The 12,082-nt window shown below is 40.2% G+C and overlaps 1 protein-coding gene across 1 annotated transcript in view; it reads left to right on the top strand.

The window, feature by feature from the left end:
• Positions 1 to 1,234: 1,234 nt before the first annotated feature.
• Efhc2 (EF-hand domain containing 2) overlaps positions 1,235 to 12,082 on the top strand; it is a 175,551-nt gene continuing 164,703 nt past the window's right edge. The window contains exon 1 of the mRNA XM_090325832.1: positions 1,235 to 1,326. Coding sequence (XP_090181958.1) covers positions 1,285 to 1,326 — 42 coding nt within the window. The 5' untranslated portion in view covers positions 1,235 to 1,284. The remainder of the gene's footprint in view (positions 1,327 to 12,082) is intronic.

Here is a 12,082-nt window from a genome sequence, read left to right as displayed (position 1 = left end):
CTCAAAAGACTAAGCATAGAGCAATTCCACTACTTGGCATTTACCCAATTGTCCAGAAACAAGGACATACTAAATCCACTAGCACAACAATGTTCATTGCAGCACTATTTAGCACAGCAAAGATATGGAACCAACCTAGATGTCCCTCAGTTGAGGAGTGGATCAACAAGATGTGGTATTTATACACAATGGAATTCTACGCTGCTGTCAGAAAGAATGGCATCGCCCCATTTGTTAGGAAATGGAAAGGCTTACAAAAAATCATATTAAGTGAAGTAAGCCAGACTCAAAGGAACATAGGCTCAATGGTTTCCCTCATTTGCCAGAATCAGTAGAAACCTTGGACTCTTCTAGCAGAGATTTGCAATAAAGCAAAACCTAGGTACATAAGGCCATACAGTATGACGCTAAATGAAAGGATCTCTAGGATAGAGAAACAAAAGCCATATAATGAGTGATTGTTGTCCTTAATGTACTATGTTATCTCTCATCTCTTTTGCTATCCCTTGGTTATCTCATATTGTTACAGTAACTCACTTTGTTATCTGATATATTGAATTTATTTGTATTTGGTTATTTGAAATTGGATAGGGAAAGGGGGAAAACAAGATGAGGGGTAGGGGGGATGTGGGGGAGGGAAATGAGGACCAAGACATGAGAAAAGGTATAAATGTATGTGAATTAATGCACCTTCTATCTGGCAAATATCATGTAACTCTTCCATTAATTACAATAAAAATATATGAAAAAAAGAAAAAAAACTGACGTAAATGTAACCTAGAAGGACATTAATTTGTGTTTCAACTCAGCGGGCTCAGGGGTGTCTGTATTTTGTGTGTGTGTGTGTGTGTGTGTGTGTGTGTATGCCTTTGGACTAAACTGAATAAACAAATGGCAAAAAAAAAACGTGGCAAGAGGCAGAGCTGAAGTACAGGAAAGGCTTTGAGCCTTTTGTGGTTTTAGCAAAAGACAGACAGGGGAGGCGGAGTGAAACAGTGTTGCTAAAGCTCTTTGTGCTCTCAGAGTCCTAAGGGACTAGTTCCCGCGTGATCACGCCCACCGGAACCGGTCCTGAGCCCCTCCCACAAGCCTCGCCCTGAAGCCTCTCTCCAGGCCCGTCCCCGCGCACAAGCCCCGCCCATGAGCTCTCTGTTCACTCTAGCCCCTCCTCCCTTCATGACGTTGCCTAGCGTCTCCAGGTAACGCTGAGGGTTCAAACAAAGCAGCCCAGTGGCGGCTGTCTGCCCCATTCCTTTCCTGCTGGACCCTCGGACGTTGATAGCCATGACCCTGCCCTTGCTGCCCGGCTACAGCTTCAATCGCAATGTGAGTGGCCAGGGTATTAGAGTTTAGAGGTCCTGGCCACAGCCTGGTGTTCAGGCAGGGTCAAGGATTGTCTGCTCCCCAAATGTTTTACCAAGGCTTCCTCCCACTGCCTTTTCTGTGACGTGGCCTTTCTATTCTCCTCCCCCTATGTCTTCAAGTGCTTTTCCTATATTAAATACCTAACAGGTGGCAAAGCCCTCAAAAGTAATCAGTGAATGTAATGGGGGAAAAAAAACCAAAACAAAACAAACCATCGGTGTTTGATGTGTGCCAGGCTCTGAGCTTCAGTTGCCTTACACAGTATTGGATGCTCTCAACAACCCTTTCTAATAGATACTGTAGCTAATTGATGCTATTTTTAATTCCCATTTTACAGTTGTGCATCCTGAGGCCCAGAGCTTACTTTTCAGTGGTCTCTCTGATTTTCTTTCAATTTGTCTCCACAGCCCAAACCTGTAGTACCCTGTGTGAAAGAGAGGTTTCATTATTAGATGGAAGAAACCTGGTTCAATGAGGGTGGGAGAGAGATGGCTCATAGGTAAGGATTTCATCAGTCTGTACGGTGACATCGCATACTGTGGAGAAAGGCATCCAAACTTGGAAGGCAAGATGAAGGCGAACAACAAAAACTCCTGAGCATGACAGGAGAACTTTGGACATGAAGTAGTATCTTATTTAAAAAACAGACGTTATTCTGGCTTTATTATTGTTTATTTGAGTTTACAAATCTGGTCTTTAGGAGAAGGTAAGTAACACGAAAATGGGAAAAGATTAACTGTCCATTGCTCTCCTGTTGAGTCATCCTATGGTAAGTTTAGAAAGCAAGGAGATTATTTGACTTCATGAATCTTCAACAATATCTGTAAATTGCTGCCTACAAAGTACCAGTTTTATCGTAACTTCAGGCTGCGAGATGCTGATCCATACATTATGGGTGTCTATCCAACTACCAACAATAAGTTTGTGCATTTATTTTGTGGCTGATGGTTATAGGCTGGCTTCCCAAGGATAGATACCATTTCTCTTAGGTAAGATTAAGTAAGCTTCACACAAAGTCTCCCAAGAAGCAGGTCATGAGAGAAGACCCCACAAGAAGTATGTTGAATAAAAATAAATTTTAAGCCAGGTACTGGTCACTCATACCTGTACTCCTAGTTACTCAGGCTGACATCTGAGGATCAGGCAGGGAAGTTTGTGAGATTCTTAGTTCCAACTCATCACTAAAAAGCCAAAAGTGGAACTGTGACTCAAGTAGCAGAGTGACAGTCTTGAATTGAAAAGCTAAGGGAAAGCACCTCAGCCTGAGTTCAAGCCTCAGTATTGGGACAACAACAATAAAAAGTAATGTTAATAAAAACTGAAATTAGAGCTTATAGATTTTGACCCAGCAATATTACTGATTACTGATGCCCACTGATATCATAATGTATGGTGGGAAGTGCAGGTAAAATATATATATTGTGACTATTACATGGAGTATAGTTATTCTAAATGATTCTTTGTTGTTTATTTGAAAATCAGTTGAACAAAGGATCTTGTATTTTATGAGGCAGTTCTTACCTATGACCCTTTTCATTTATTTCCTTTTACTCAGTTGTCCAAATGTAAACAAGATCCTAGCTTTTCTCACTGCTTTTGAACCTTTTATCCATTGCAAGTCATGATGTTTATTCTTTTATAACTGACTTTTTAGCTGAACATTATGTTTGAAAGATTTGTCCATTCATCCATGAGGCTGTAGTGGTAGATGGTACATTTTCTTTTTTTTTCTTTTTACAAAGTTAGCACTTTATTTTATTTTATTTTTTTTGCCAGTCCTGGGCTTGAACTCAGGGCCTGAGCACTGTCCTTGGACTTTCTCAAGGCTAGAACTCTACCACTTCAGCTTCAGTACCACTTCCGGCTTTTTCTATATATGTGGTACCAAGGAATCGAACCCCGGTCTTCGTGCATGCTAGGCAAGCACTTTAACCACTAGGCCAAACTCCCAGCCCTAGATGGTACATTTTCATTGATGTGGAGTGTTACACACACACACACACACACACACACACACACACACACAGAGTTTGCATTTGCTAGGCAAACATTCTACCGCTTGGGCCATGCCCCTTATCCCTGTTTTGTTTTTATGGTGAGAGAGGGGGGTGGAGGGAGAGGGAGAAGGAAAAGGAGGAGGAGGAGGAGGAAAGAGGGAGAGAGGGAGAGGGGGAGAGGGAGGGAACAGGAAAGAGAGGAGAAGGAGAGAGAGAAAGGAGGGAGGGAGGGGGAGGGGGAGAGGGAGAAAGATAGGAAAGGGAGGGGGAGCGAGGGGGAGAGGGTGAACAGGAGACAGAGTGGAGAGAGGAGAGGAGGGAGGGAGAGGGAGAGAGGGAGGGAGGGGGAAGGGGAGAGGGTGAGAGATAGGGGAGGGAGGGGGGGAGAAGAAGAACAGGAGAGGAAGAGAGGGGGAGAGGGAGAGAGGAGAGAGATTCACATAATGAAATTATGCCTTAACCATTTTTAAGAATATGTAATTTAATGGAGGTTAGTATTGCATTATTGCCTCTAAACTGGTCTAAAGACGTTTTCCATCACTGCAAATCTCCATCTTTTTAGCCTGGAGGAATCTGAGAAATGTTTTTCCCATCTCAGAGAACATGTGCATTAAAAATAGTATTTACAACCTATGCTCTGTAAGTTATAGTTATAATCATCATAAATTGTCTAGTAATTATCTTGTTTTGTTTATTATTATTTTTGTTTATTTTGAGACAGTCATTCTACCTAGCACAGACTAGCCTCAAATTCTTGATTCTTCTGCCTCAGCCTCTCCAGAATAGGTTTATAGGTTAAGCAGGCACTCTACAGCTTCAGTTACACCTCTAGTCATAATTATGTGCTTTTTTGTGGGTCCTGGGGCTTGAACTAGGCCTGGGCGCTGTCCCTGAGCTCTTCAGCTCAAGGCTACTGTCCTCCCCTTGAGCCAAGCCCCACTTCCCATTTTATTGAGGTTAACTGGAGAGTCTCAGGTCCTTTTGTGCCCAGGCTGGCTTTAAGCCTTGATCCTCAGATCTCAGCCTCCTGAGTAGCTGGGATTACCGGTGTGAGCCACTGCCCCTGGCTTATGTGTTTTTTTTTTAATTAAAAAATGACACTTTTCTGGACTGGACTACTGTCATATTTCAGTGGTAGAGAGAGCAGTTGCCTAGGATGCACAGAGTCCTACGTTCCATAGTCCTACGTTCCATCCTTAATTGAAGAGGGGAGAGTCTGTGAATCTTTGAATTTGATTCAACATTCACCAGTTCTTTCTCTTTCCCACAAGGTTTTCTATGACCTCTAAAGCAAGTGCATTATCTCAGAGGGAAATGGAGGTTGTTTTTTCTTATAAAATTTCCTACTTCATTTTTTTCTCCTTTCCCTTAGGTATTAAGCCTAAAACTAGTTTATATTGCAGAGTTGTTACTGAGGAATGATAATAGGGTATATGGTAGGAATAAGAATAATGGATTTTAGAGCCATATTTTTTTTGCCAGTACTGGGGGCTTGAATTCAGGGCCTGAGCACTGTCCCTGAGCCTTTTTTGTGTCCAAGGCTAGTGTTCTACCACTTGAACTAAAGCTTTTGTGGTTAATTGGAGATAAAAGTCTCACAAACATTCCTTCCCAGGCTGACTTTGAACCATGATTCTCAGATCTCAGGCTCCAGAGTAGCTAGAATTATAGGTATGAGGGGCCAGGAGTTTGGCCTAGTGGTAGAGTGCTTGCCTAGCATTCACAAAGATGCTGGTTTGATTCCTCAGTACCATATGCATAGAAAAAAGCCAGAAGTGGTGCTGAGGCTCAAGTGGTAGAGCTCTAGACTTGAGAAAGTCTAAGAACAGGGCTTAGGCCCTGAGCTCAAGCCCAAGACTGGTAAAAAAAAATAAAAAAATGAATTACAGGTATGAGCCAGTAGTGTCCAGTTTTAGCCAGATTTTTTTTTCAGACAAAATCCAAAACAGGTAGTTAAACTTACCTTATTTTGTTCCTTCCTTCCCTCTCTCCCTCTTTTCTCTCCTTCTTGTCTCCCTTTCATTTTCTTTCTGTTTTTCCTTTCCTTCCTCCCTTTCTCTCCCCCATCCCTCCTTTTCCTTCCCTTTCCCTTTTCTCTTTTCTTTCCTTTTCCCTCTCCTCTTCCCTTTTCATATTAAAAATTGAATAACCCAACAACTTTCTAGGAATGGTGGCTTGCACCTGGAATCCTAGCTATGAAGGAGGTTGAGATTTGAGGATCACAATTTAAAGCCAGGCCTGTCAAACAAATCTGAGCGACTCCAATTAACTAGCTAGAATTAACTCCAATTAACTAGCCAGAAGTGGAGGTATATCTCAAGTGGTAGAGTACCAGCTATGAGTAGGAAAAAGCCAAATAAACATGTGAGACCCTGAGTCTAAGATCCAACACTGACACAAACAAGCAAAAATTTAAAAAAAAAACACATACATCCCACCAAAACTCCTAAATCAGTATAATACATTTTATATTACATTTCTGGTGAAGGTTACGGTTATTGTTTCTGTCTTTATCTAAGGTAGAATTTATTTTTTCCAAAATTAGGTCCTGTTGATGTAATTAGAGATTGTATGTTCATCCTACTTAAAGCTATTTACAACAGAAAATACCTTGATAGTGCTAAATAAATAAGGTTCCTAAAACCTTAAGACAGTACTATACAGACTTTTAAGTTTTTATTAGTGGGCATGATCAAGCTCAAACATGGGTAGGTATAAGATTAGAATATATGGACATCCATATGTACGAGTGTTACTTAAAAAAAACATGGAAAGAATAGCATTTATCTCTCCAGTGTGAAACCATGCTTGTACTTTTCCATAGAAATATCAGTTGTGGATCAGAATTGAGACAAAGACCCAGTGATTTCATTTTCAACTGAAATGAGATTTCTGGCCTTAGGAAAGCTTTACTTACACATAGAAGAAGTTGAAAACTGCAGGCAAATAGTCATTTCTTTCCTGTGAATGGCAGAATACTTAATTTTCACAAAATCTCAACTGCCCATATGGCAGAAGGATTCTTAACTTTCAAAGAAATCACCTACTGTCTTTCACTTTGTCTTCCCACCACCAATGAATGAGTTCCTGTTATTCAAAATTCTTCTGAGCAATTAACACTTTTCATATTTTTGCTTTTGAGTCATTTTATTAGATCTATAGTGTATCTTATTTTAATTTTTATGACTCTAGTGGCTAGGAAGTAGAACATCTTTTTTTTTTTTTTTTTGCCAGTCCTGGGCTTGAGCTCAGGGCCTGAGCACTGTCCTTGGACTTTCTCAAGGCTAGAGCTCTACCACTTGAGCTTCAGCTTCTGGCTTTTTTCTATGTATGTGGTACCGAGGAATCGAACCCGGGTCTTCATGCATGCTAGGCAAGCACTTTAACCACTAGGCCAAACTCCCGGCCCGAAGTAGAACATCTTTTCATGGGTTCCTTTAATTGATTAATTATTTTGGGCCATTTGAGTACCACCTCTATTCAGAAATGTCAGTCCATGTATTTAATTGGGCTCCTTATCATTGACTTTTCAAAAATTCATTCTGGATAGAAGTCCATTGTTGTACAAGTGCTGTGAATTATTTCTCCATTTGTGGCTTGAATTTTCATTCTCTTAAAATAAGCCTAGAGACTATAAAATTATCTATATTATATATAACTATCTTCTACATATATAAATATATCTATATAAAATATTGTGTGGCTAAGTGGAGATAAGAGTCTCACAGGGCCGGGAGTTTGGCCTAGTGGTAGAGTGCTTGCCTAGTATGCACGAAGAGCTGGGTTCGATTCCTCAATACCACATACATAGAAAAAAAGCTGGGAATGGTGCTGAGGCTCAAGTGGTAGAGCTCTAGCCTTGAGAAAGTCTAAGGACAGTGCTCAGGCTCTGACTGCAATAGGACTGGCATAAAAAAAAAAAAGAGTCTCACAGACTTTCCTATCCAGGCCGGCTGTTGAACCTCAGATTTCAGAACCTCTGATCTCAGCTTTCTGAGTAGCTGGATTACAGGTATGAATCACTAGTGCCTAGTTCAAGTCCTGGGACCAGAATTAAAAATAATGCGGGGGGGGGACACACATTTTTCCCGGTTCCCTCTCTCCATAAGTAACTTTTTCTATTTATTGACCTTAGAATTATTGACTCCCATTTTTAAATGGTAAATTCTGTGTGTGTGTGTGTGTGTGTGTGTGTCTGTGTCTGTGTGTCTGTGTGTCTGTGTGTCTGTGTCTGTCTGTCTTCAGGCTTGAACTCAGGGGCTGGACACTGTCCCTGTGCTTTGCTCAAGACTAGAGCTCCACACCTTGAGCCACACTGCTACTTCCGGTTTTCTGGGGGTTAATTGGAGATATAAGTCTCATGGACTTTCCTGCCTGGGCTAGCTTTGAACAGCAATCTTCATATCTCAGCGTCCTGAGTATCTAGGATTAAATGTGTGAGTCATCAGCACCTGCCCTGGCAAATTAGTTTTTTTCCAGTCCTGGGGCTTGAACTCAGGGCCTGAGCACTGTCCTTGGGCTTTGTCCTCAAAGCTATCACTCTACCACTTGAGCCACAGCACCATTATTGGCTTTTTCTATATATGTGGTACAGAGAAATCGAACCCAGGTCTTTGTGCATGCTAGGCAAGCACACGATCACTAGGCCAAACTCCCAGCCCTGGCTTGGAAAATTCTTGTTTGTTTAAAGTGGCAGATACTTACATATTTACATTTTTCTCTGTATTAAATAGATGGTAGTATCAAATTTTAATGGTGCATCTTAGAGGTCACTTTGTAGCACTATACAACAATTTTCTCATCACTTTTCACAGCTATGAGGCTGCTCTACTATGCAGATGTAGAGCAGTTTATTTACCCTGTCCTCTTTGTTCTTGTTGCTGTTGTCATGGGCTTGAACTCAAGGCTTGGGTGATGTCACCAAGCTCTTTTGCTCAAGGCTAGTGCTGTACCACTTTGAGCTGCAGCACCACTTCCTGTTTACTAGTGGTTATTTGAAGAGAAGAGCCTCGTGGATTTTCCCACTTAGGTTGGCTTCTAACTGTGACCCTCAGATCTTAGCCTCCTGAGTAGCTAGAATCACAAGCATAAGATATCAGTGCCTGGATAGCTCATCCTTTTTTTGATTTTTACTTATTATTTCTAGTATTTTGCTATTACAAACCATTATGTAATAAATTGCCAAAGTTATACTTCAAAAGGCACCATCAAAAAAGACTTTTTTAAAAGAGAAAGCAATGGACTTAGACCAGGAATATATAATAAATTCCTAAAACACAATAATGAAACCAGAAAATAATCCAATTAAAAATGACAAAAGGGTTTGAAGAGACATTTATTTAATAAAAACATATAGTAAATAAATACATTAAAGATATTTAACATCACTTTGTCCCCAGTAGTAAAAAGAAATATACTGGAAATTATATTACTTCAGACTGAGCCACCTCTTGATGCTGACAATCATATTTGGGTAATGACATACTATTCCATGTTAATTAGGAGCCCATAAATTACAATCCTTTTGCCTATACTTGCATTTATGTATCACACACTTAACTTGGGTTACTTTACATTCTGTATGGAGCTTTATTGCTGTGTCACCTCCTAGGACACATTTGGCTATAAGTCTTATGATGCCTGACAGTAATTTAAGCCAAATTAATTCTCTCACATGAGAAGAGCTCTGGAGGTGTCGTGCTTTTAGCTGATTAATATTGTTAAAGGCCCTCTTTCTGTTTGTTGAAGCATCTTCAGAATATTGGAGTTTTGTTCATAGGCTGTGCTCTCACCATTGTGAAATAGTTGCTTCATTTTTACTCATCAAAGCTATTCATAATAAAGGTAAGTGGTAAGGACAAGGAAGGGAAATGGTTCTTATATAACAAGACAAATTATTTCCCAGTAATGTCCCCATAGGTTTTTTTCCCCTCCATCTCATGTGCCAAAATTAAGTCAACTGAGTATTTTTGTATAAGGGATGTTGGAAAATTACGTATCTTTGAAGATAAGAAAGGGAAAAGAGGATTAGGAACCAACAAACTTTGCAGAACCAGCCACAGATGCAATGATGCGATGCAATGCCTGTGAATCTGAATGTTCTCCTTGATCTTAGCATTCGTGTGTGTGTGTGTGTGTGTGTGTGTGTGTGTGTGTGTGTGTGTGTGTGCGTGTGCGTAGTGCTGGGGATAAAATCCAGAAAACACAGGAAAGGGGCTATGGACACCGTGGTAGAACACCAGCTAAGCAAGCAAAGCCATCAAGATCAACGTCCTGAGTTCAAACCTCAGTAATGTGAAGAAAAAGATAAAAAAAAAAAGGAATTATTTCTAGTCATAGCTACTCAGGAAGTTGAGATCTAAGGATTTTGGTTCAAAAGCAGCTTAGGAAAGTCCCAGAAACTCCATCTCTAAAATAACTAGCAAAAAACTAGGCTGAAGTTATACTTAAGAGGTACAGTGCTAGCCATAAGCAAGGAAAGTGAGCAAGCATATAAAGCAAGCCCTCAAACCCTGTAACTAGCTAAAAAGTATATATAAATAAATGCCTGGGGATGTGCCTAAAGTGTCAGAGTACCTGTTTACTGAGTGTGAAGTGTGAGATCCAAACCTCAGTACTTCCAAAAAAAGTGGCAGAAACATGAGCATTTTTCCTAAGATATAATTTTTAAGTATCTAATTTTGTTGTGGAATGCTTTTGTGCATTCTTTTCCATATTCACTTTTAAAACTTCACTTATTATTGCTGAAATTTCCCTGAATCTAGTTGGCTTTGGTCCTTGTCCTTCAACATGGCCCAACATTTTTGTTTTCTCTTCCAGATAAATTTAGTGCATGGTTCAGCACCCATTTGAGACTCAAATTCTACCTGAATCTGTCTCTAGCTTTTATCATCTGGTAACACAGTCCTTTGAATTCCTGCAGTCTTATTACTGTATGCATGGGGGCCTGCTGTTTGCAATGGCTGGCCGCCAAAAAAAAAATCTTAAAATTTGGAGGGGCTGGGAGTTTGGCCTAGTAGTAGAGTGCTTGTTTAGCATGCACAAAGATTGGAGTTCAATTCCTCCGTACCACATACATAGAAAAAACCCAGAAGTGGTGCTGTGGCTCAAGTGTAGAGCTTTAGCCTCGAGAAAGGCCATGGACAGTGCTCTGGCCCTGAGTGCAAGCCCCAGGACGGCTAAATAAATAAATAGGTAGCAAAAATTGGAAGGTATGGGCTGAGAGCACAGTCTAGTTGTAGTGTACTTGCCTAGTACAAAGCCCTGGATTCCATTCCTCAGTACCACATATAAAGAAAAAGCTGGAGGTGGTTCTGTGGCTAAAGTGATGGAGTGCTAGCCTTGAGAAAGCCCAAGGACAGTGCTCAGGCTCTGAGTTCAAGCTCTAGGACTGGCAAAAAATTGAAAGGTGTATTTAATTGCATGAATTATTCATTGCACCACTATCATGCCCTGTGTTAGATGCTAAATGATTAATAAGATAGAATGTGACCCTGCTTTCATGGGAAAATGATGAGTGATGTTAAAATGACTTTTTTAGTGTTTGTAACTGGGCTTAATCCCAGGGCCTTGGACTCTTGCTTGGCTTTCTTCCTCATATCTGGTGTTCTACCACTTAAACCATGCCTCCAGAACAGCATTTTGCTAGTTATTTTGGAGACAGAACCTCACATATTTTTCTGTCTAGGCTGGCTTGAAACAGCTATCCTCTAGATCTCAGCCTCCTGAATCAGTAGGATTACAGGCATGAGCCAGCTACCTGCACCCAGCTAAAAATAGTGACTCTTGACTAGGAAATAATCAATTCATACATATTCATGAAAGAAATATTATGGCAAATAGGGCCATAAAAGGGAGAGAAAACTATAAAATTGTGTAATCAAATGTAGAAAATTCAGTTCTAAGTCATATCAAATGTTCATTGTATATTTTATTAAATGTTTTAGAAATCTCTTTGGAAAAGAAACATTTTAGCAGTGAAGTTGCTTACTTGGAATAAATAATACTTGGTCTTTTTTTTTTAAAACCAGAGCTCTCAATTCTCTCTAAAAGCTGGTACCAAATCTTTACTTTTGAGTAATTCCGAGATGCTAACAGCTACAATTCCAAACATTTTCTCACTCAGTCCTAACCACTATCCTATGAAGCAGAAATGTCACTTCTCAATTCAGATCTAGCAAAGCCAGAGCCTCCAGACAAATAGTACTAATAATGGTCATGGGGTAATGATCACATGGTAACACATGACAAAGCTGGAATGTGACTCTACCAGGTCTCCGATGTCAGATCTCCTGCTCTGTGCTTTGTGTTGCTTTTTTTCCTCACCTTTACCCTCAGAATTCTAAGTGTTTATATTAGCTGTAAGGATGATGTAGACAAGGAAAGATCACAGTGACTATCTGATCATTGAAAAATAGATCAGATCTTATGTTCTAGTTACTCGACAGATACTCAATGAATGCCTACTGTGTACCAAAATCTGTGGTCCCTCATTCTCATGAAGTACAAAATCTGGTGGCAAATACAAACTCATAAATAATTATAATGTAATATCTAAGTAGAGTTGTGGCTGTCTGAGAAATACAAAGATATACAAATGGGGGCTGGTTTGTTAAGTGAATGAATAGATGAATGAATAAATAACAGACTGTGTAAGAAGCTTTGTTTCTGCCTGTACCACTGCTGCTCTTTCAAGGGCCTTATCTGTTGTTGTTGTTATT

This window comes from Megascapheus bottae, chromosome X (assembly GCF_031878675.1).
Source record: "Megascapheus bottae isolate mThoBot1 chromosome X, mThoBot2.hap1, whole genome shotgun sequence".
NCBI lineage: Eukaryota > Metazoa > Chordata > Mammalia > Rodentia > Geomyidae > Megascapheus > Megascapheus bottae.
Note: the sequence above shows the minus strand (reverse complement) of the source record. Positions and strands in the feature narration are given on the sequence as shown.